The sequence below is a fragment of the Megalobrama amblycephala genome, linkage group LG15, assembly GCF_018812025.1.
Source record: "Megalobrama amblycephala isolate DHTTF-2021 linkage group LG15, ASM1881202v1, whole genome shotgun sequence".
Taxonomy (NCBI): Eukaryota; Metazoa; Chordata; class Actinopteri; order Cypriniformes; family Xenocyprididae; genus Megalobrama; species Megalobrama amblycephala.
The window spans coordinates 18369177-18394391 of record NC_063058.1 but is presented as its reverse complement, the minus strand read 5'-3'; the positions used below and the strand labels follow the sequence as shown (position 1 = coordinate 18394391).

The 25215-nt window shown below is 37.0% G+C and overlaps 1 protein-coding gene and 1 long non-coding RNA gene across 2 annotated transcripts in view; one reads left to right on the top strand and one right to left on the bottom strand.

Moving 5' to 3' along the window:
* Window positions 1-21337, bottom strand: part of kdm7ab (lysine (K)-specific demethylase 7Ab) — a 36329-nt gene extending 14992 nt beyond the window's left edge. The window contains exons 1-6 of the mRNA XM_048158411.1: window positions 21076-21337; window positions 5435-5520; window positions 5030-5147; window positions 4552-4712; window positions 331-472; window positions 41-227 (exon numbers count right to left, since the gene is read on the bottom strand). Of these exons, the coding sequence (XP_048014368.1) occupies window positions 41-227; window positions 331-472; window positions 4552-4712; window positions 5030-5147; window positions 5435-5520; window positions 21076-21173 (792 nt within the window). The 5' untranslated portion in view covers window positions 21174-21337. The remainder of the gene's footprint in view (window positions 1-40; window positions 228-330; window positions 473-4551; window positions 4713-5029; window positions 5148-5434; window positions 5521-21075) is intronic.
* A 1584-nt stretch (window positions 21338-22921) lies between these two features.
* The window catches only part of LOC125246747, a 147294-nt gene continuing 145000 nt past the window's right edge, over window positions 22922-25215 (top strand). Inside the window, exon 1 of the long non-coding RNA XR_007179960.1 lies at window positions 22922-23295. This is a non-coding gene — a long non-coding RNA (uncharacterized LOC125246747). The remainder of the gene's footprint in view (window positions 23296-25215) is intronic.

Genomic DNA, 25215 nt, shown 5'->3' with positions numbered 1-25215 from the left:
TAATGAAAAGAAAGAACAAATGTTTGTGATGCGAACTTACCCACAAGACGTGGTACCACACAGATGTGCCTCCAAAATCAATATGGAAGTCGGTATAGCTGTCCTTCACGCCCATTAAACAGTACTTCTGCACAAACGGCTTGGGAAAGTAAGAGTCATCAGGCCAGTAGTTCTCCACCCAAGACATCTTCTGAGCGATATCGGGGACCACCACCAGCTCTGACATCCTGAGCGCAACACATTTAGGTTGTCATCAAAGTGTACATTTTCTCTGCAGTAAGAAAAGACACCTTTTGTGTTCACTGTCAGCAGCTTTCAAACAATACTAACTTGGTGTCTGAGAACTCCAGACTGATGACGTTCAGGACTTTGGGCCGCTGAGGGCTGTAGTAATACTTCACAAAAGCACTCAGTTTCATCTTGCTGTCTGCTTGCCTGGCCACATCGATGACATCAATCACTTTGTCACCTCCTATAAGCAAAGAGAGCAAGTTGAGTGATGTGCATGTGTGGGCATCAAAGGAACAGAATACCATAACAAATATTATTACCCAAATAAACTCAACAGGGATAAATTACAATAATCAACATCATTAAATGGCCATAAAGTATATTTTAAATGAAAGAAAGATTGAACATCATGTCAAATGCCCAGAGTCTTGGCACTAAAAAGTTTCCCATTGTCTTCAAATAAGGCCACGTCTCCACCGAAGCTACAATGAAAGATCTGCTTCATTTGATGCTTCTTAGCAAGAAATCAGCTCATGTTTATAACTGTGAGAGAGACAACTGGCAGGCAGAACATCAAAACCCATCAGAACGCTGCTGGGAAAAACCTCAAACACTGAACAGGACAGCTGGTGCTTGTGTACACAAACGGCACCCTAGTGTACCTAGCCAGAAACAGACTCATCCCACAAAGACGACCATAAAAAGATCCTTTACTGCTGTTCTGGGATCAAGACTTGCAACACTGCCAATAAAAATGGCTATTGGATCCTTTATGGATCCAAATCCACAGTGGTGCTACAACAAACACGGATTCGATTTTAAAAATTCCAGGCGCTCCAAGCTCCAAGACTGTAATATGTGTTTATATGTGCATAAATTAAAGTATTTATGCCATTAATTACTCCTTTTATCCAGTAACAAACATTTTAGCTCTGGAGACATAAAATGTCTTTTTTAATCCCAAAAGCATGTTCCCAAAGCAGTGTGGGACATAAGTGGCTTTCAAAAAAGCAGGAGTAGAGTGTGGTTTGTCATTATAAGCAAATGGCAATGTGGAAAAAACCCACAATGTTCGATTTTGCTGGCTGGGGAGCCATGCAGGCAAGCTGCCCATTGAAGTAACTGAATTAGCTGGGCAGCTATCCTGCAGTTAGCAGTCAGAAGTGCATTAAAGACAAAAGCTAGAGCTTTTAGTACGTGCTCCAGACGTTACGTCACTGCAGTTAACTTTAACAGTCATCAAGCAATTAAACTTATATACACACACACATTTTTGGCTGGCATATTTCGTAAACTCAAAGTAGCACATTTCCCAAATTTAATGTTTTTAGCTTTATGCTACGAATGCTAAAAAGCATATCTCTTGCACAAAACAATGGGAAGTGTTCTTTGTGTATTCAGCAAGATTAGTGATAGTTTTGAAGGGCTGAAATCATTGCATCACTTAATCCGGTGAACTGTGTTATTTTGTGCACCCAACATGGATAAGCTACAACGGCTGCATCCGAAAGCTTAGGCTGCTGACTTGTTGCCTCACAGCCTTATCAGGCAATGATTTCAGAGGCGGCGTTTGCACATGAAGGCAACTCATGAAACAGATTACAGACTTCTAAGGCACCATAATGGTTTAATGATCTACAACAAAACAGAGCATGCTTTGGTGACAACCAATAGCAATTTCTCGCTAGAAATAACATCAAAAGTGGAACGTTTATATTTACACAAACTATCCACCAACCACAACTTTCTTTCGTTACGGAAGGGAACGCACAGGATTGTGGGATATCAAAGGCAGTGAAGGATACATCTATGCTGCCTTCGAAAATCGTCAGGAAGTGAAGCTAACATTAGCTGCGTCTCATTTCGAAGGCTGCATCCTCCGGAGGTCACATTTAAAGGCTGCATACGTCATTGAGGCGGTCTCATTTAAAGGTGCCCTAGATTATGTTTTTAAAAGATGTAATATAAATCTAAGGTGTCCCCTGAATGTGTCTGTGAAGTTTCAGCTCAAAATACCCCATAGATTTTTTTTTATTAATTTTTTTACCTGCCTATTTTGGGGCATCATTATAAACGCGCCGATTTATGCTGCGGCCCCTTTAAATCCCGTGGTCCATGCCCACAGAGCTTGCGCTTGCCTTGAACAGTGCCTTAAAGTTTACACAGCTAATATAACCCTCAAAATGGATCTTTACAAAGTGTTCGTCATGTATGCGGCATGCATGCGTCAGATTATGTGAGTATTGTATACTGTTATATTGTTTACTTCTGATTTTGAATGAGTTTGATAGTGCTCCGTGGCTAACGGCTAATACTACTCTGTTGGAGAGATTTATAACGAATGAAGTTGTGTTTATGAATTATACAGACTGCAAGTGTTTAAAAATGAAAATAGCGACGGCTCTCTTGTCTCCGTGAATACAGTAATAACCGATCGTAACTTTAACCACATTTAACAGTACATTAGCAACATGCTAACGAAATATTTAGAAAGACAGTTTACAAATATCACTAAAAATATCATGTAATCATGGATCATGTCAGTTATTATTGCTCCATCTGCCATTTTTCGCTGTTGTTCTTGCTTGCTTACCTAGTCTGATGATTTGGTTGTGCACATCCAGACGTTAATACTGGCTGCCCTTGTCTAATGCCTTTTATAATGTTGGAAACGTGGGCTGGCATATGCAAATATTGGGGGCGTTACGTAACAGTCGGTGTTATGTTGAGATTCGCCTGTTCTTTGGAGGTCTTTTAAACAAATGACATTTATATAAAAAGGAGGAAACAATGGAGTTTGAGACTCACTGTATGTCATTTCCATGTACTGAACTCTTGTTATTTAACAATGCCAAGATAAATTCAATTTTTCATTCGAGGGCACCTTTAAGAAAAATAACCATTGGATTGCAAAGTAAGAAAGAGGAATATCAATCAATTTTATTATGGTTACTTTTCTTAAATAAGACATCCTTGATGACGTATGCAGCCTTCAAATGCAACCTCCGAAGGACGCAGCCTTGATGCCTTCCTACCTTGGAATGCATCCTCTGAAGGCAGCATTTTTTAGCTTTCAGATGCAGCCAACAAGTCAGCAGTGTGGACGCACTTTACTGTGACTGAAAATGATGCTAGAGTATCAAAATGTAAAATATGCATAAGAACTTTGGTTTAATATATCATATATAATATAATAGTCAATATAACACACAGCACTCCAAATTTAATTACCAAAATGTTATTATTAATTCTAGTTTTCAAATTAAAACATTAATTTTGGTTTCTGTTTTAGCAAAAAATAGTGCATCAGCCAGCTGTTTTTAAAATCATTTTGAAACGATGCTTAGGGATATCGCACCCATCGATGGTCATTGCTAAAGTCACATATCTCTTCGCTTAGAAAAGGTTAAAGAGCTGATCAAATAAACAGCCATCTCTTGATATCTCTCACAAACTCTGTCATGCATCTCAACAGCTAATTTTGCCAGCAAATCAGTATGTTTTTGCAGAAACATAAGTGAAAATGTCAACAATTAGCATTTTGCATGAACATTAGCAATGTGCTAATGTGTTTGCAGAAGAAATGCCTACAACTTTTGACCACATTTGTTGGGTCTCACACAAACAATATCATTCTTCAGTCCACAAATCATATTCATTCTCTTAACGTGTCTTCAGACAAAAAAAAAAATACTTAAGAGGCTGCTAACTTAAAGGGCTAAATAGATTAGCAGTGGCCCAACACGAGTCACGTAAACACCAGAAGGTGTGGCAGTAGTAAATCTTTTGTCACCTCACTGTAAGTGCAATATAATCACACTTTCATTCCCAGTGGGCCACAGGCACCCCTCCAGGACCCAAATGGAGCAGCTGATTGCTGTGTGTATCATGATAACAATAATATACACAAATGTGAGAGGTAGAGGAGTGAGCTGTAACCTAAACTTTACGGACAAAGCTCAGTGGGAAAGATATAGCGGCTGTGTAATCAGAAACTATAAGGACCAGACTCTCAATGAGATGAGGCCTGCTAGGCTGGTGTAAGGTACACCACTTTTATCTACACTCTTATTTCATTACAGGTTGATTAATGTTTGCTAAAAGGCTAGACCCATTTGACTCACCTAAGATTAACATCTGATCTCCGCAGTGGCTGGACTGTAATGCAACTCCATTACATGAAGACAACTCTTAATGGAATTAATATTTAAACCCTTGAAGCGCTGCTGCTCAATGGCTATATAGTGGAGCACAATGGGTAAAGGTGGAAAAAACAGGCTGAAGAGGATGATAGCAAATCATTCCACTCTCCCTCCTTACCGACGTAGCGTTCTACATCCTTGACGGAGAAATCTGGCGGAGGTAATCGGAGACCAAGCCCTTCCATTTTGGATACAACGATGGGATAGCGGAAACCATGTCTCTCCAGATACCGCTGGGTGACCTGGCCGCCCTGCATTGGCTGCAAAATCTCGTCTCCACTGCAGATTAAAACACAGGTGAATTACTGAATAAAGAGCTGATCTGAGTAAACTACTCAGGCAAAATTGAAACAATTTGTTATATATATATATATATATATATATATATATATATAAAAAAGTTGTTATTTACTGAAAAACTTGAATATGCTAAAGCTTTCTTGATCTACAATCAAACTTTTCAGGCCACTGCCACAATGACCACTGGTTTTCAGCAAAGAGCTGTGCCCATGTGTATCGTGTGGCATCATGGGCAGCACCAAGCACTGGAGTGCTTTGTCACGACGGTGTTGGTTTCCCACAATTGGCACACATACCTAGGGAAGGTCCTGGCCTGCAGCTCCCGCACAAACACAGAGGTGCCAGCCTGCACTGGCTTACTGCCGTCATCTGGCTCGGTGTAGTCGTGTCTGTGCCAGTTACTTCGCTTCTTCACTGTAAAAATAAGGCAAAGAGAATTCAATACGTCTGGCCTTGGAACAATACCACAGTCATTACTAGACAACCACAATGCCATAACATCTGTTGTGCAACACTGCTTGTTGATCACAGTGATTCAGCTGACCAGACACAGGCAGCATCCTCTTAAACCAGTTCCTGTCTCCATCAGATAATTAGGTTGGTAACATATTCCAAACACATAAAGGCAAAATCTAAAGGAGCTTAATTTAAATTTACTGGTAAACCAATAGGGTCTAAGTGTCAAAAAAGTGGATACATACTCAGAGAGGGTCCGTGGTGGACGTCACAGTTGGGACAGTGGTAAACGTCAATGTCCACAGCATGGTGCTCTTCTACCTCAACACAGCTGCAAGAAAACAAACGCAAGCGAATGAATGCACTGGGATACTCTATGTGCACAATGACAGTCAGTCGTAGCCTAATGGTTAGAGAGTCAGACTGGTAACCTGAAGGTTGCGGGTTTGATTCTCAGTACTGACTGAGGTGCCCTTGAGCAAGGTACCTAACCCCCAATCACTTCCCGGGTGCCACAGCAAAATGGCTGCCCACTGCTCCGGGTGTGTGTCCACGGTTTGCTGTGAGTGTGTTTACTACTCGCTACTCCTAGCATGTGTGCACTAACTTGGATGGGTTAAACGCAGCGGACAAATTCCGAGTATGGGTTACCATACTTGGCCTTCATATGTAACTTAATGAATCCTTAATGTAAGTCAATATGCAGCCATATTCCTCCTAATAGATACTTCCAGCCATGCAAATGCAAGAAAACAATATACAAGGAAAACAATGGTATCATTGTGGAATCAATGGTATCACTCTACTATTCAAAAGTTTGGGGTCAGTGAGATTTTTTAGTTTTTTTTTTAAAGGTGCCCTAGAATTAAACATTGAATTTATCTTGGCATAGTTAAATAACAAGAGTTCAGTACATGAAAATTACATAAAGTGAGTCTCAAACACCGTTATTTCCTCATTCTTATATAAATCAACATAATACCGACTGTTACGCAACAGTCGGGATCTTTAATATGTATGACCCCAATATTTGCATATGCCAGCTAATGTTCAAGGCATTAGACAAGGGCAGCCAGTATTAACGTCTGGATCTGTGCACAGCTGAATCATCAGACTAGGTAAACAAGCAAGAACAATAGCGAAAAATGGCAGATGGAGCAATAATAACTGACATGATATCATGATATTTTTAGTGATATTTGTAAATTGTCTTTCTAAATGTTTCGTTAGCATGTTGCTAATGTACTGTTAAATGTGGTTAAAGTTACCATCGTTTCTTACTGTATTCACGGAGACAAGAGCCGTCACTATTTTCATTATTAAACACTTGCAGTCTGTATAATTCATAAACACAACTTCATTCTTTATAAATCTCTCCAGCAGTGTGTAATGTTAGCTTTAGCCACGGAGCATTATCAAACTCATTCAGAATCAAATGTAAACATCCAAATAAACACTGTACTTACGCGATTAGACAAGCTGCATGATGAACACTTTGTAAATATCTATTTTGAGGGTTATACTAGCTGTATGAACTTTGTTTATGCTGGTTAAGGCAAGCGCGAGCTCCGGGGGAGGGGAGCACGAGATTTAAAGGGGCCACAGCCTGAATCGGCGCATATTCAATGATGCCCCAAAATAGGCAATTAAAAAAAATGAATAAAAAAAAAATCTATGGGGTATTTTGATCTGAAGCTTCACAGACACATTCAGGGGACACCTTAGACTTATATTACATCTTTTAAAAAGACGTTTATACGGCACCTTTTAATGTTGTCTCTTAGGCTAACCAAGGCTTATTTATTTGACTTATTTCACCAAGTCTTCTTTTTTTCCCCTTTTTTTTTTTTTTTAACATATTAGCAATAGCAAATTTTCATGACTTCTAATCAAGCACTGAAAACCCAGAAAAAAAAGTCTTAGTCAGTGGCATTGCTTTGAGGAAGAAGGACAGGATCTTGTATGGCACTCTTGCTAAACAACAATATGGAAACTGGCTCGCAATTGCAGAGGAATCTTATTAAAACATTTCCCCACATCTGAAGTGTTCAGTAGCTTTGCCAACAAGCGTCTTATCACTCAAGACCCCTTTGCCCTACTTCTTAATTTTTCCACTTCCAGCCGCACCCTCCAATTAGCTTAAAGGCATGTTGTTTCACAGGAAGTCATATGACAAGCTAGCTCTTGGCATTATGTGGAGATTCATTAGCCAGGCAGGTAATGAGGCCTTGCACACTTCTCTGGCTCAGGTTTTGCTGGATGTTGCCAAAGAAAGCAATTTTGCTAACTCCTTGGTTTGAGTGTTACATTACCCAGAGTGAAGTGCTCCAAACAATGAGGGCTTCACGTGGAGAAGTGGAAGTAGGCTGACACTGCAATATAACAAACGATTTGCAAGAGGTGCACCATGGCTTTTCAAACAAACCTAGTAGCCTCGATTAGCAACCTCAATGAATCCCAAAGATTCAACAGATTCTGCAGTGACCGAAGAGTAACTCCAGACTGGGTCATCTACGGTCGATTATGTTTAACCCCAGACAGGCCCGGCTAAACCAGAGCTCCAGATGTGAGGTTACATTTGGTTGGGCTCCAGGGCACGAGACATGAGGTGAATGGGGGAGGGGAGTGTGTTTATGTTGGAAACCAGTGTGGGAAACAGTGGCATTTGAGTGGCAATGGTGGTGTCCACATCAAAAGATTGAAATTAGCCTTCCTACTGGGAAAATTTGGGTTTTTATTATTTTTTTCACATTATTAGCTGCCAGACAAAACAAAGTTACAGTCCTGTTAAAACACAACGTTTTCAGCGCTTTTTTGGTTTTTAGTTAGTTCCAAATGGTTTATGTATAATTTAAAGTGGTGAAGGAACTTGGGTCAGCTGATTGTTGTTCAGGAAACTCATTTGTGAAATACTCTACTCTTCTGGCACAATATGATTTTGGCTTTGTGTTTATGGTATCCTTGTTCATTATTTTAGGGAATGTAAGCAAATGTGCACTGTTTAAGTGAAATTTGCCACTTCTTTAGCTCTGTTTTATAATAGGTTCATAAATCCTACCAATATAATGTAGAGTAAATAGAAAAAACTAATGAAAAAATTCTCTTTTTCCATCATTTAGTCAACCTTATGTCGTTTCAAACCTGTAGGACCTTATTTTTTCTGTGGAAAAGTAAAGGAGACATTTTGAAGAATGTTTACTCTGCACAAAAAGCCATCAAATCCCTTTTGCACATCTGGATAATATTGTTGCGCTACATTACATGCAAGTACCAAAAGCGTTTGGATTAACTGAACGGGATGCTCACCAGCTTGTTTTTGACTGGAACGAGGGTGAATAAATCCTCATTCATATTATCCAAAAATGAACTAGTCAACAGTTTTATAAAATGGTAATGGGGACCAATCGGAAGCGAGTGTACCACGTCAACATCTGCGTTTTTCCTCAAAAGGAGCCAGAACAAACTGAGCTATAGCTGCCACTGCAAACGCCGGCCAAGAACTTTCCCTCCCTCCGTTTCCTTCACATTCTCACTTGTGATTGTGATGGGACAACCAAAAAGGACATGCAGGAAGTGACCCATGCAGATAATTACATCACACCGCCTCAGTTCTTGACCTACTGTTGGATGACACACTGGCTTTCTCCTCAAATCTAAGAGAAAGATTGACTCCTACTCTATATGAATAATCTGTGGTGAAGAACACTCTGTCACTAAAAACATATTATTTGACTCAGGAGTTTTTGAGCCACGATAACTGATGCTAAATCATTCATCTGTTGCCAAGCAGGATGGGTGAAAAGAACAGCACTGGGTGGGAGAAAAAAGACTGCTTGAGTGTCTGAATCTGAATGAGTCCAGGCCACAAGAGAGCTTACATCACGGGAGACTGGTGGGTTGCTAACGTAACAAGAAGATTCAGGCAGAAAGATAGCATGATGCAACAGGCAAAGAAAATATGAAGTGCAATATTATTGGCAAGTTTCTGCTACGGAGAGTTAAATTGTGAAATAATGGCTATGAAATAATCAAGTGTTGCTGTCAAGTAATTGATTACTTAAAAGCATTTTGAAATGAGTTAAAAATAATGGAGTATGACATTATGTGGTATTGTTTTTTGTGTTTTTATGTGAATTAACATATGTATAAACAGTAACACTTTACAATACATTTCAATTTCATTACCATAAATTATCGCATGAGGTATCATGAACACACACATACACGTGTGTGTGTATTTTATATGTATTTTATATATATATATATTATATATATATATATATATATAAAAATACATATTTTTTATATATATATAAAAAAAAAACACACACACACACACACAAATACATAATTATATATAACCAAAGTAACAGAAAAATCTAAATGTACACTGTAAAAAATGACCGTGATTTTAACAGTAAAAGACTGTAAAAATGCTGCGGTGAAAAACTGTTAATTGGTTTACACTAAGTTTCCGTACTATATACGGTGAATAACTGTAATAGATCTAACCGTACATTTAATGTAACTTTACGGTAAAATACCGTTAAATTCACAGTTTTTGGAAGTGAAAAATAACAATTCATTGTAAAAATTTACAGTGAAAAAACGTAAATTGACATTCCCACAATTCCCTGCGTGACACTTCACATTTGATATATTTTCGTTGAAATAACTCTGTTTCTTCTTAGTTTTTCTCATTTTTTTCTAATCAGTTATGTACATTAGGGTTTTATGTTACATCTAATGTTGTTAAATTAATGTTTATTGCATTTTTAAAATGTCATGTGTTACCATGATGGTGTTTAGTGTGTTTAGTGTGTGAATGACACGGTGTGCACCTTCTATATATTAGTATTGTCCTTCTCAGCTTGTGGAAAAGCTGCTTGTGATGAACTTTGATTAATCATGTGACTCATCACCACTGTGTTTGGTGACTGTCAGTGTATTATAAAGGTACAAAACAGATATTAATACTTCATTAGGTTGGGAAATTAACATTATATCAGTTAAAGAAATACGTAAATTTACCGTAAATTTAACAGATTTTTTTTTTTTACGTCGCTACCGTATTTTTTACAGTAAAGTTCTGGCAACCACAGCTGCCGTTTTTTTACCGTAAATTTTACTGGGATTTTTTTTTTACAGTGCATTTTCTAAAATGCACTCACCCACATAGAAACACACTTGAAAAGGAGACCAGAAGAACAAGCTCAAAAATAAATCAAAGATGGCAGACAAGGCAAGAGAAATGTTCATTTTGAATATTTAAAATACATTCAATAAAAATGTTTTTTTTTTTTTTTTTTTTTTTTAATTGACTAAATTTACCCAATATTTGTGTGTGTATTGCACTATTTACATACCAAATCAGTCAAATATGAGGTATTAAAAGGTAGCTTGCTATGAAGCCAGTAAGTTTTTCCTTTCCTTTAATTTTAGTTTGGAAATATGTGAGAATAAATCCATCACTCAGCTTTGTGTTCCACTATTAGAGTTTCCCTGTTAACACAGATGAGCAAGCCAACAACCATAACATCGTCACAAACAAATTCCACAAAACCTCATGAGACTTGCTAAACCGTGCACTTTTCGTCCTCCAGTGGGTGGTTTAGTGTGAAATATGATAATAGCATTAAAGTATGCAACGCAGTAATGGACTTGTTTGTTTCAGTGCTATTTTATTCATTTACATCTTACCAGGCTATTGCATTTGCTCATTGCCAAGGCTTACGCTGTTGCACGGGTATTGCATGTTGTTTTGTGAGGACTTGGGGTGGGGTGGGGGGGGGGGGGGGGGGTCCTCAAGGGAAACAGAATGTCACTGCATCTGTCCAAATCCTTTGTTTAAATAGGACGCATGTCACAACAAAAATAACATTAACATTGAGAAAATTTACTATATGGCCATACTGGATGATCCTTTGACTAAAAGCTTATTGACTTGAGAAATAACAACACAAACAAGACTCTGGGCTCCATTCCATCAATATCATAAATCTGGGTTGTCCGTGTCTGGAAGGAAGAGCCTTTAAGCCCTAAAAAGATGTTGGGATTTGGCCTCAAAAGACATGAGAGCACATTGAGCGGCTTTTTCAAGACTGTGAACCTGAAGGACGAGAACCTCTTCCATGGTTGAAGAACGTTTAGACAATAGCCGTTCCTCACAGAGCTCTTATGACCTGCCATTTAGCCTGAATGGAGATAGTCATTACTCAGTGGAAATGTAGGCTTGATCAGGAGATGGAACAAGTCTAGACAAACAATAAGAGGATGTGGCCATTTTTCTCAACGGCACTTATTTTTAGAGAAGTAACCATTGACCCCCAATGACAGAGCAATACATTTCTGATGGTTCCTGAGATAATGAGTCAGGGCTAGTTTTGTGTGCCATGCCCATGTCAGGTCTAATGTAGAGCCTAGCAAGGAATTTAGTAGCAGAATGTTGGAAGATACCTGAAGGCTGCTTTGAAGGAGCCATCGTAAGTGCATAAACCCAACACATCCAATGAGATCTCCTGAAGGCTTAACCAATCGTTCACCTAGACTGCAAGCAGATGAAAAGAGTCTCCATGGTGATGGTAACTTCACAGGCAGAATTCACAGTATGTAAGCCATAGATCCCATTACGCTCTCAGAATCCCACTTTGTACTATGGTTTGAGCCTGAGGCCTCCTTGCTGACTAAAGCATGCATAAAAATGTGGAGAATTTCAAGTTACATGTCTATTTAGTCCATCACAACTGTTCTTTATTTGTGCTGCTAAGGAATTAGGGATGGGAATCGAAAGTGAGGGTGCTCCGATCAGGGTTTTTGGGGCTGATTACTGGAAGCAGGATTAGGAACAACTTAGAGCTTCACAAATATAGCATTCCCGCAATAAAAATAAATAAATCAACAGACCACTGCATAGTCTTCACTGTATAAATTAAAGAGATTAATCCTACTAAGGCTACGTCCGCACGAAGCCGGAGCTTACCTTAAACCGATCTTTTTTTTCCTTGTCTCAAAAAATATCTGCGTCCACACGAAACCACTGAAACGACTCAAACTGATGTAGTATACATGCCAGACCATTATGTGGCGCTGTAATTCTGCCGCATAAATGCACTAAAAGCAGCGAAGAAGACGTGGAGCATGCGCATAAACCTTGCGCGCTGAATACAAACTTTAGCAAAGCTTAGAAATTACACTTTATTTTGGCTGGATCCATGTGGACAAAACGCCTATCCGATAAAAAAAATTGTGCGGTTTCACAGAAACGCGTCTCCGTGTGGACGGGGCCTAAATCTACTAAAGAGCAGTGAGTGATTTTTTTTCTGTCTTTTGTTGTTTGATTAACATTAAATGACAGACGGCAGCAGGAATATTAGGCTGCTGTCACTTTAAGAGCTAACGTACGGATCCAATATACTGTTACACATGCGACTTATTTCCCAACAGTTTCTGTTCCTTAAGGAATAACCGACGGTGTTTAAGCAAATACTCATCAAGCCAGGCATTTTGGCATATTTTTGTGTGTATTTGACCGTGAACCTGAAGCTCAAAGTTCACTTTCCTTGTCCGTGTTCCACTCCACCTCGGAGCATGCGCACAGAAAGCCACTTGGGGAAGAGTATCACTTTCACCGTAGTTCACCGACAAGCCACGCAATATCACGTTCATATCGCAGATGAATCGCCTTCGATAATGAACGCGATATTGCGTGGCTTGTCAGTGAACTACGGTTCTGTCTATTAAATGCCGCTCCATTTGAAAGCAGGTGATGGCGATTTAGCGGTAATCAGGGAACCGGCTTTACTGACGAAATGCGCGTGACAATCGCATGCTATATATCGCCCAGCCCTATTATCAGCCAAAAACAATTAGCGCCCGATCAATCAGCACACCCTTAATCGAAACGATTAAGCTATTCAGAATTTTCCAATTCCAATTTTCCACTTAATGCTTCTTATCAATATCAACATTAAGCACTGCTTACTCAGAGGTAACTTCGTAAATAAGTATCAGTAAATTCAGTGAATTTGTACATCCAAAGTTTAACTTGAATCCGATGCGAAATCCATATAGGAAAATGGTTCCTATTGAGATGACTGCATTTTGTCTGTGGAATTTTGGCACAAAGGTAAATGTGACTTCAGTACACACTAGGGTTTCAGTAGTAGCACACAAGTCATATGGACTGCTTTTCAGGCTTGATAACCCCTGGTCACCATTCACTTCCATTGTATGGAAAAGAGCAGCGTGAACACTCTGCTAAACATCACCTTTTGTATTCTACGGAAGAAACAAAAGGTCATACAAGTTTGGAATAACATGGGCCTGGGTAAACAAGTCAAAATTAGCTCACTCACTTGACTTTAATTTATAGGGTCCCTAATTATGAGGTGGAAGTGTAGGGTTTCCGAGTTGGATGCCAAAGCAGAATCTGACAATGAACTCCTGCATCCATCAGCCCTAAGCTTGAGTGACTCGTCATTTAGCAGACACTTTTCATCCTGTGCGACCTACAACACTCTAATTGCAAAGACTCCCTGGAATAAACTAGGGTTAAGTGCTTTGCTTCAGGGCATAATGATAGAACAGTAAGATAAAGTGGCTGAGCAGGATTGTGAGGTGAACCTACACCCTTTGTGTTAGCAAAGCAGATCTTCACTGCAAAGAACACAGAGAACACCATCCGTTTTGATGTGTGGCTGCACTTATTTGCTAAATTAAGTCTGGCTGAGGGAAGTCGGGGAGGAAACTGTGCAAAAAAAAAAAAAAAAAAAAAAAAAAAAAGCTCTGCCAACAGACAGTGAAGCAGCAGGAAACATAACATAAAATGAGGGCAAAGAAAGATAAACTAAAGCCTTCCCCTCTCCTAGGTCTCTTTGTGAAGAAATGTCTGTCTTAAACGCAGGCGAGCCCCTGAGAGTAATGAGCACAGGAAGCTGCATTTAGCATAGGAAACTAGGCTTTACTGCTTCAAACCCACACGCTTGGCCAAGACCATCACCCCAACAAGGGCAGGGGACTTCCTCCAGACGCAACTGTGCTGCAAACTCTCACCTTTGTTTGGAGATCAAAACACAAACAAGAGTGTAACTGCCATTTAAAAATAGCAAAGAGCCTTACAGATTAAACCAGAGATACACTAGCATTCAAAAGTTTAGGGTCAGTAAGGTTATTTTTGGAAAGAAATCAATGCTTTCATTCCACAAGGACACATTAAATTGATCAAAAATGACATTAAAAACATTTATAGTGTTACTAAAGATTTCTATTTTAAATAAATGCTGTTCTCTTGAACTTTCTACTCAAAGAATTCTCAACATTGATTATAAAAGGAAATGTTTCTTGAGCAGCAAATCACCATATTAGAATGATTTCTGAAGGATCATGTGACACTGAAGACTGAAGTAATGATGCTGAAAATTCAGCTTTACCATCACAGGAATAAATTACATTTTAAAATATATTAAAATAGAAAACAGTTATTTTACATTGTAATATTACACAATATTACAGTTTTAGTGTATTTCAGATCAAATAAATCCAGCCTTGGTGAGCATAAGAGACTTTTGATCAGTACTGTATTGTTTTTTTATATTAATTATTTTCAAGTGTCCATTATCCAAAATGCAGAACAGATTTATAGTTGTTTTTCATTGATTAGAAATGATTCGTCACAATCATTACTAATCATTTCACTACAACAACAAAACAAATAAACTAGTAAAATAATAAAGTACATTTTGAATCAATGATGTCACATATTATCAAACTGGAGTGTCTTGTGATATTCATTTGAGACTAGTATTTTGCAACGAGTGAAAACAAACCTGTGGTTTGAGGCGACATTAACACAGCTCCGACTACCTTCACTTTTCAGTGCATTAAAATACTATAACAGACCTTATTAGCTATGGCAAATGTGACAGATGACCAGTGAGATCATCCGGTCTATTCATAAAGTGGATAATAGTCATGAAATCAATAGGTTGCCAACTTAAGGCCATTAATCATAACCAGTCTGTGAAAAATCCATCTGACAAACGGCTCAAATAATATTGTTACCGAAGACTACGGAAAACCGATATCGAGTTTAGAATCATGCATTTATATTCATGTAAGAAACTGTATTAGTATAGAACACCGATTCTTGAGATAAGGGACAAAACATGTCCTACACACAAAAGCTCCCTTTAAGGTTTAAATAAATAAATTCATCAAAATGAAAATACTTAAGTTACATATAAAGGATGCTCAGGACATTCACTGCTTTTATTTTTAAATAATTTTGTTATTATTATTTAAATACATGCTCTTTACTTGGAAAATACATGTAATTTAGCCAAATTGCCAAACAAAGTGTTTAAAAATGGAACAAATTCAAAAATATACATTTAAATTAAAAGGCAGAAAATCTATAATATATCAAACAATACAAAAAAAGTCTTGAATTATATTTTCCATAAAAAAATGCCTATCAAAGTTGTGTCCTCACTTTGCATCAACTCCAGGATTTTAAATAGTTCTAAATAAATCAATGTCATGGTCATCTTCAACTCTGAGGAGAACTTACCACTTCCTGCCCATTGTGGATCTCACAGTAGGACACATAGTCCTGGAAGTTTTATATTTTATACAAACAATTTTGAAGTCTCAGACTGGGATGACGGAGTTGACATGTTAAAGCTGTAATCGCTAATAGTTTCTGTAAATAGTTGTGGGATAAATCTTGGCATTTTTATATGTTTATTAAGGCAACTACAACTGAGAAAGAAAACGAAATTGCACCACTGTATAAACACATGGTTTAGGTGGAAAAAAATTCAATTTTGTCAACTCCATAAGACATCAACTCTGACAGGTTTTATGTCTGAAGGTTGACAAGTGCTCTCAAAAGTCTATATAAAATGTGATTTAAAACGTTAGTTCACCCTAAAATGAAATTTCTGTCATTTATTACTTTCCCTCATGCCGTTTCACACCCGTAAGACCTTCATTCATCTTCAGAACACAAATTAAGATATTTTAGTTGAAATCAGATAGCTCCGTGAAGCCTCCATAGGGAGCAATGGACACTTCCTCTCTCAAGATCCATAAAGGTACTAAAAACATATTTAAATCAGTTCATGTGAGTACAGTGGTTCAATATTAATATTATAAAGCGACGAGAATATTTTTGGAGCGCCAAAAAAAAACTAAATAACGACTTATTTAGTGATGGCCGATTTCAAAACAATGCTTCAGGAAGCATCGGAGCACAGATGAATCAGCATGTTGAATTTGCTGTTCGGAGCGCCAAAGTCACGTGATTTCAGCCGTTGGCAGTTTGACACGCGATCTGAATCATGATTCGACACACTGATTAATTTGTGCTCCGATGCTTCATGAAGCAGTGTTTTGAAATCGGCCATCACTAAATAAGTCGTTATTTTGTTTTTTTTTTGGCGCACCAAAATATTCTCGTCGCTTTATAGTATTAATATTGAACCACTGTATGTTTTTAGTACCTTTATGGATCTTGAGAGAGGAAGTGTCCATTGCTCCCTATGGAGGCCTCACGGAGCTATCGGATTTCAACTAAAATATCTTAATTTGTGTTCTGAAGATTAACGAAGGTCTTACGGGTGTGGAACGGCATGAGGGCAAGTAATAAATGACAGAATTTTAATTTTTTGGTGAACTAACCCTTTGCATATGGGGAATAGTTCTAATGTTGTTTCATGCTTCCATTTACATATACTGAATATTTGGCCCCAGATGGACCTCTGTCAACACCAGTATTTGTCGACTCCGTCACTATTTGTTTAAAAACCCCAAAACGACTTTTTAACAATATCTAGTGATGGCCGATTTCAAAACACTGCTTCAGAGCGTTATGAATCTTTTGAGTCGAATCAGTGATTCAGATTGTGTATCAAACCGCCAAACTGCTGAAATCACGTGACTTTGGCGCTCCGATCCACTGATTTGATTCGTAAAGCTCCGAAGCTTCAAGAAGCAATGTTATGAGATCGACCATCACTAGATATTGTTAAAAAGTCGCTGTTTTGGCGCACAAAAAAATATTCTCATCGCTTTATAATATTAACATAGAACCACTGTACTCACATGAACTGATTCAAATATGTTTTTAGTACCTTAATGGATCTTGAGAGAGGAAGTATGATTGCTGTCTATGCAGGCCTCGCTGAGCCATTGGATTTAATCAAAAATATTTTAATTTGTGTTCCGAAGATGAACGAAGGTCTTACGGGTGTAGAACGTCATGAGGGTGAGTAATTAATGACATTATTTTCATTTTTGGGTGAACTAACCCTTTAAAATATCGCCTGACGAAGCTGACACAAATTAAGTTCCGAAGTGAATAAATGTACATTTTCATGTCCCCTTACATGGCTCATTAGCTGAGACCTTTGTCTACAAATATATCAGTTTTAAAATAATGTATTATTAAATAATAAAAACTAACTTCTAAAATATTTTGTCCCTTATCTCAAGAATCAGTGAGAAACAATTTTCTTTCTGAAAGCACTGCAAAAGAATCTATCAGATTTTATTTTATTCTAATTGAAGCAGCACGTGATCACAGGATTTTGCGTACAAAAACAGGGGTGACTTTTCGACCGGGCCAATCCTACTAAAAACCTAGTCTGACAAGACAGAAGTCATCTATCTCTCCTCAGTGTTTTCAGCCTCAGAGGGACGTTGATGAATGGGGCTTTGAACTTGCCTCTGGGCAGTGAGGCCTCCATCAATCTTTCCCCTCCTACAAACACACAAGCACACCCACGCACGTGCATCAAGCATGCAAATACACACATTATTCAAAAGACAGAGACGCACTGAATCACAGACCTCAGAACTGATTTAGAAGGATTTGCTGAGGATAAACTAACCATTTAAACAAGTCATTAGGTAACATTCCTAGGTCACTGTAAATCTCGCAGAACTGGCCTGCACCTGGTAGGTAAGACATGTATAGGCAGTTTTTTGCGTGGTTGAAACTGGGCCTCTTGTCACTATCATGCATGAATATCAGAAGTTTCGTAATTCGCCCCCAGCGGCTCCTGCCTCCCAAACCAGGCTGTGCACAGAGCCAGATAACAGCCAGGCCTGGGCGACCGGCTAGACAGCTTAATCCCATTGGTGGCAGGCAGCAGTGACACACTGAACCTTTGAGTAACAGAACAAAACACATCAACCACGCATCCCACAAATATGATTATCCCTCGTTATCAACAGTGCCAGTGGGCACCACAATGTTGTAATGCAGAGACACAGAAGCCCCTTGGCAAACCTTTAAACCTCAAATGCAATTTAAACACAGGCCTAATAATGCAAGTATGCTTGAAAACTGTGGTAAATATTTATATTCTATAATAAGGGTAGGAAATTTGGGTTTTTAAAACACTGGTATTTTGAAACTGAATTCAGACCTGCATTCAGTCATGCATTAAGAATACAAATGCGTCCTAACTTCACTTTAAAAAAATAATAATAATTATTAATTCTCAATTGTTTTTTCTACAATTGTTTAATTTGAATTGTTTAATTATTCTTTATGCTATTTTATATATATATATATATATATATATATATATATATATATATATATATATATATATATATATATATATATATATATATATATATATATATATATATATAATGTAGTTTATACATAACACATATATTGTTAAGTAAAATAAGCATTTTATTTTACTATATTTCATTGTATTATGTAATTTATTTTTGTGACGCAAAGATGAATATTCAGCATATATTACTCCAGTCTTCAGTGTCACATGACCCTTCAGAAATCATTCTAATACGCTGCTTTGGTGTTCATTATTAAATTTGGCGTTCAATTATTATTGGTGCTCAATTAATAATAATAGTTCTTATTACAATCAATGTTGAAAATAATTTTTGCTGCTTAATATTTGGGTGGAAATGCAATACACTTTTCCCCCCAATTTTTTTGATGAATAGAAAGTGCAAAATAACAGTATTTTTGTAACATTATAAATGTTTTTTTTACTAATACTGTTGATCGATTGAAAGTATTAATTTATATTTTTCTTCTTATATATTTTTAAATCTTACCCAAAACTATCACGTTTTCCACAAAAATATTATACAGAAATAACCGTTTTCAATACTGATAATAAAAAGAAATGTTTCTTGAGCACCAAATCAGCATATTAGAATAATTTCTGAAGGATCATGTGACACTGAAGACTGAAAATTCAGCTTTGCATCACAGAAATAAATCACAAATATCTTAAAATAAGAATAAGTTCTTTTAAATTGTAATATTTCACAATATTAGCTTTTTTGTTGAATTTTGAATACAGCCTTGGAGACTTTAAAAAACTTTTTATTCCAAACTTTTGACCGGTACTGTAAAGATTTACAAGATAACTAAAAACAAATGTGCCAGCCAGCTATATCACACTTATAAAGCAGCACAATGCCCTTGCATGACTTCCGGCAATATTTACAGTTCACCCTGAGCATTTCACACATAGCTTCAGCTCTGCGCTGCACACGTCAAATGGTACCTGTCCCTTTAAGAGGCGGAACCATATGCCCATATTTGTAAAACTGGGGGATTTAAATGCCCGACCCCTGCTGTCAATCAAAAAGACCAAACAATCACAGAAACCTTAGGGGCTGCGCTCCTTTACAAACGCGTCTTTCCCTTTTGCATGTAATACTGCCATTAAACCGAGCAAACCCCAAAATTAGAAGCTACTTTCCAAGCAATCTGTAATGCACATTTAAGGCACTTAACGAGAGAAATATGCAAGGGTCTGATGTCGTAAACTCAACCACACGTCTTTGTTTAGTTACCCCCCTCCCTCCCTCCCCATTCCCCGTGTAACTTTTCATCGAAACCCCCCACGTTTCTTCACGCTTCACAGACTGCTGCAGAAAACCCAACAAAGAAATAACCTGGATGTCAAATACATTTAATTTACGAGCTAAGAGCAATAAAAGTCGCAATATAGGCTGCATAAAAGATAAAGCAAACCCAAGTTATCAAAATATCCAGATGTTGTTCGGCCAATATTATGGTGAAAATGAATTTTAAACAATGTAAAACTCCTTAAAATGCTCGTTTTTAAACTCTCTGATAGCAACTAAGTACTTTTCGTGATATTTTTCACCATAAACAACATCTTAATCAAGTCTTAAGGAAAACATCATGCACGAGTTCACTCGAAAGCAAGTTTCAGCACCACATCGATCATGTTTTGGTTCAAAAAACCATAGCCATTCCTTTTCTAACGGTTTTCTTTTTTCGTTATATTACTATTATGTTATTTTAATGCTTTGTTTTTTTTAATCTTATCTTATATTACATTTTAATAGTTTGACTTTTGACACCCAACTGCAGTTAAATGTACAATATTAATAAACCTTCACTTGACGTCTGACACCCCACAACCTCACGTGCACTTCAACATCATCCATGTCAATGCTGTCATTTATTTCCTTACAAGACACAAAACTACATATGCGGTTCATGTCAGCTGATGCTCTGCAACCCTAGCCACAAAGCTACTGAGAAAACCCTACGTGAACCCATTTTCGCTGCACAGATCGCTGGATTTTTTTGAGAAACCATGGAAAAACAGTCAAATGTTACGGCAAAGCAATAACGAAGCTAGGAAAGAATTAACAGAGGGGCAACTCGAGTGTTTATATTATGAAAGTGGCAAAAGGTGCGATTAACGCCTGGAAATATTGACAAAGCAGCGCGTGAAATCGTCTCGAGCTCAACGCACGGCTTACTGACATCCGAAGTGCCATAGGATTTCATATGCGGGTATCTTTTTTGCTTTTCCGACACAACATATGACGAAGAAACGGTTGAATTCCTTACCTGCCGTGAAACCAGTCCTTACAAATATCGCATTCTATCATAAACCGGCTCACATCGTACGGCTGCCGGCAGACGCAATACAGCTGGGCCGTCGCCATCTTCGGACTGTCCCCAAACAACGCAGCCAAGCTGGAATCGGGTTGGGCGGAGATTCCTTCTAATTATGCGGAAACAACACAGAGAGGAACGCGAGGGGCGGGGCGCGAGAGCATGCCGTGACGTCATGCGTCAACACTGAGCGCGAGGCACGCCAAGTCTCTTCATCATTACGTAATACGAAAATAGGAGTGATAATAAAAAGCATTGGATGGGACAAACGAGTCATGGGTACATAAGTACAAGATTTTAACTTCCAACAGTTGTTATTTTTGTTAATCTAAACTAGCCTATAGCTTAACGTTAAAACTGTTAAGGTTCATTAATATCATGTGTAATCACACTTTGAGAGCATCGGATTACTATTTTTAAACTGAAAACATATTTCATATTGATCTATCAGGTGAATTTTTTTTTAATTTCAGAATTTAATTACCATTTAGTTTCAGGAGGTTTAATAAGATTATAATATATATATATATATATATATATATATATATATATATATATATATATATATATATATATATATATATATATATATATGTGTGTGTGTGTGTGTGTGTGTGTGTGTGTGTGTGTGTGTATGGGTCATTGATGAATAAGGTTTTTAAAAGTGTAAAAAAACAAACATAATGGAGATATAATTAATTTGAAGTTTTATTAAGTGTTAACAATGAGATTATGTGGTTTTTATAATCAACTAACACTGCTTTTGTCATTTTTTACAAGATGGACAAAATTTGTCATGAAAAAAAGTCATTCGGTTTAACCAAAAATTCGGTTTTACCGAATGACACTTTTGATTATACCGAATGATGATATTTTCAAACAATGTTAAAAGACTGATATCTAGCTAACTGACAAAAGGACAAACATTTTATATTTAGTACAAGTTTTTAAAATATCACAACATTTTCCATGTTTTATACCGAATGACCTATACAGTTGTGTGAAAAAGTGTTTGCCCCCTTTCTGATTTTTTACTTTTTTGCATGTTTGTCATAAATGTTTCAGATCAACAAACAAATTTGCTAGTTTTTAAATGAAGGTTTTTATTATGAAGGGAAAACAAAATCCAAACCCACATGGCCCAGTGTGAAAAAGTGCTTTCCCCCTACACCTAATAACTGGCTGGGCCACCATTACCAGCAACAACTGCAATGAGTCTGTTACAGCTTTGCAGAATTGTTGTAATTCAGCCACATTGGAGGGTTTTCGAGTATCAGGAAGGGGGCAAACACTTATTCACACCACTGTATATATATATATATATATATATATATATATATATATATATATATATATATGCTTTGCATGACATGAAGCAGACAAACAAACAAATAAAATAAAAATTGTATACATGACAAATTAATAAATTGTGAATACGAAAGCAATCATCTTGAATGCGGTGTCTGAGAAAACAACAAATAGAGGTAATATGTTTAGACTTGGTTCAGTGTATAAATGAAACAATCATATGGTTTATTTGGTACTCACAATTTTTTTTTTTTTTAAATACAAGTTCAAAAGGGAGTTAAAAACGCCCAGGTCATTTTTTTTTTTTTTAATTGTGAATTTATTATTAAGACAGTTATGCTCACCCATTATTAAAAATTAAAAGAGCAAAAATAAATAGGCCGTACAACAAATATTAAATAAATATTTTACAATTTAAATAATATATCATTACTGTATTACTCCTTCTGGTCATATATATATCACTATGCAACAAGAAAGGATGGTAAATCTGTCCGTTTGCTAGTCCTAAAGCTTTGAGGAGAAGGTTGTCTATGTCGCCACCTTGTGCAAAATCGGATCATTACAGTTGAGGTAAAACTCTGTAACTAAATCCCCGTAAATACACTGCAAGCGACGCGACAACCTCGAAAGCTTCCATTGTAATTAAAGAATCTGCGACGCGGGGAAATGAGGCGGCGTTGATTACAAGTTTGTCGCGTCGCGTCAGATGGGCTTTAAGCTTCGGGGCGTCGCCTTGAGTCGACCCGGACCAATCGGGATTCCGCTCAGTACTTTGTAAACAACACAGCTGCACGCTGTATGAAAACTTTACTACGAGAGGATGTCGCGTGCCGAAGACTGCCAGAAAAATCTCTTAATTCGGTAAGGGGCATGTTTAAAATTCCTACAGGCTGTGTGAGTTTAAATGTTGGTCTCGTCGATGATACGAGCACTTTTCTCATCTCTGAAAGAACGAGCGCAACTGAAGATGTTGGCAGACATCCGGGACGTTTGTCGGTGAAAAATAGTGAACGCTGGTGTATTTCTTTTGGCAAAATCAGTTTGTTGTGACACGAAGAGTAGCTTTATGCGTAAATAAAAGAATATTCTCAAAAAGGTGGTAATTTTCGTTTCGCGTTTCTTTTGTAAAAGAATGAAGCGTAATGAGATCCTTATCGTAAGTGATAAACTCTTGCGCAATTGAGCCCTAGGGAGCATCGGTGGGCGGCTTACTTATTTTCACTATATATATTTTTAATATCGTGAAGTTCAGGGGTCAAGATGTTTTGTACACATTTTATGACTCTTATAGGTGTGTGTGTGTGCATGCAAACGTTTGGAAATGGCTCAAAATGTGGAAGATATTCTCAGTTGTATGCACATGGACGCTCATTGTTATTTTATATATCGGTCAATGACGTGACGCTTGTTTTGTACGCAAGTTCCTCAAAATGCGTATAAAAAATGAATGTTTTTTGAATGCACTGTTTTATTAACACGATTTAATGTGTGGATTAAAAGTCATTTTGATTGTTTTTTTTAAAGGTTCGACGTCAGAAATGTCGTAGCTAAATAATAGAAAAAAAAATCTCATTAAAAAGTTGAAATTCTTAAAATTGTATTATATTATTAATTCTTCTATTAAAAAGTAAGCAGTGGAGCAATTTTGTTTTTAAATATTTATAATTGGAAAACCTTTTTACATAACCAATATGTAAGTCATGTGACATGTATTAACCTTTTTATGAAAATGCACATTTTGTTAATATCAAGGTATTTTATTACATTAATTCATTATTTTAAAAAATAAGCAGTGAAGCAATTTTGTTTTAAATATTTATATCTGCAAAACTTTGTAAATCAAAGTCAGTGTGGCATAATCGATACATGAACCAACTTTTTTGTCATGATTTTAAAAGAAAATAACATTTTGACATTTTTATGAAAATGCACATTTTGCTAGGGTCAAGATATTTTGTTACATTTTGTTACACTTTATATTTTGTTACACTTTATATTAATTATTAATATTTTCTAAAACAGTTAATTTTTTTTTTAAAGTTTTTAAAACTTTTTTTGAAAAATTATTTTCAACATTTAAGTTATTTACAACTATTAACGGTTCAATAATTATTTTAGTACTTTTTATGTTAAGGTCACACTACTTGTCATTAAATTAAGCCATTAAAATATATACATTTTTAGAAAATATTATAATTTTTTTTTCCAAAAATGTATAATACCAAATAAAACGTATATGATATTATAAAATCAATAAAAAAAAAAAAAAAAGATTTCATATTTCTAATGGTCGTTGACCGATATGTGACCTTTTATAAGAGACTACCTTGGCTGTAATTAAAATCCATCAAAAAATCAACTGTTTTGGAACGTTTGCTGAACTGATCCAATCTAAGTGATCAAATGTAGTGTTTGATGGTGTGATGTTCTCAGTGAGTCATTGCTGCTTTTTTAATAACAACAAAATGGATGTTTCAAGTGCGCTATTAGGTTTCAAAATCCTTGTTGCTGGAAGGAATATGACGCTCAATAACAGTGTTTTTACAGTGTTTGTTTGCTTTTAGTGATGCATGCAGTGCTTCCTTTGAGAAATCTGCCCAGCAGATGCTTTTCCGAATACAAGCACAACACCAGAAACAAAACAGAAAATGCCTCAGCAGTTTCAGTTTTTGGATAGTTGCAGAAGGCGAGAGGCATGGCAAGGCAGGTGCTCGTTTAAGACATTGAACATGAACACAGGATGTGGGTACAGCCTTCATTTCAGAGCCTCGGCGCTGCACG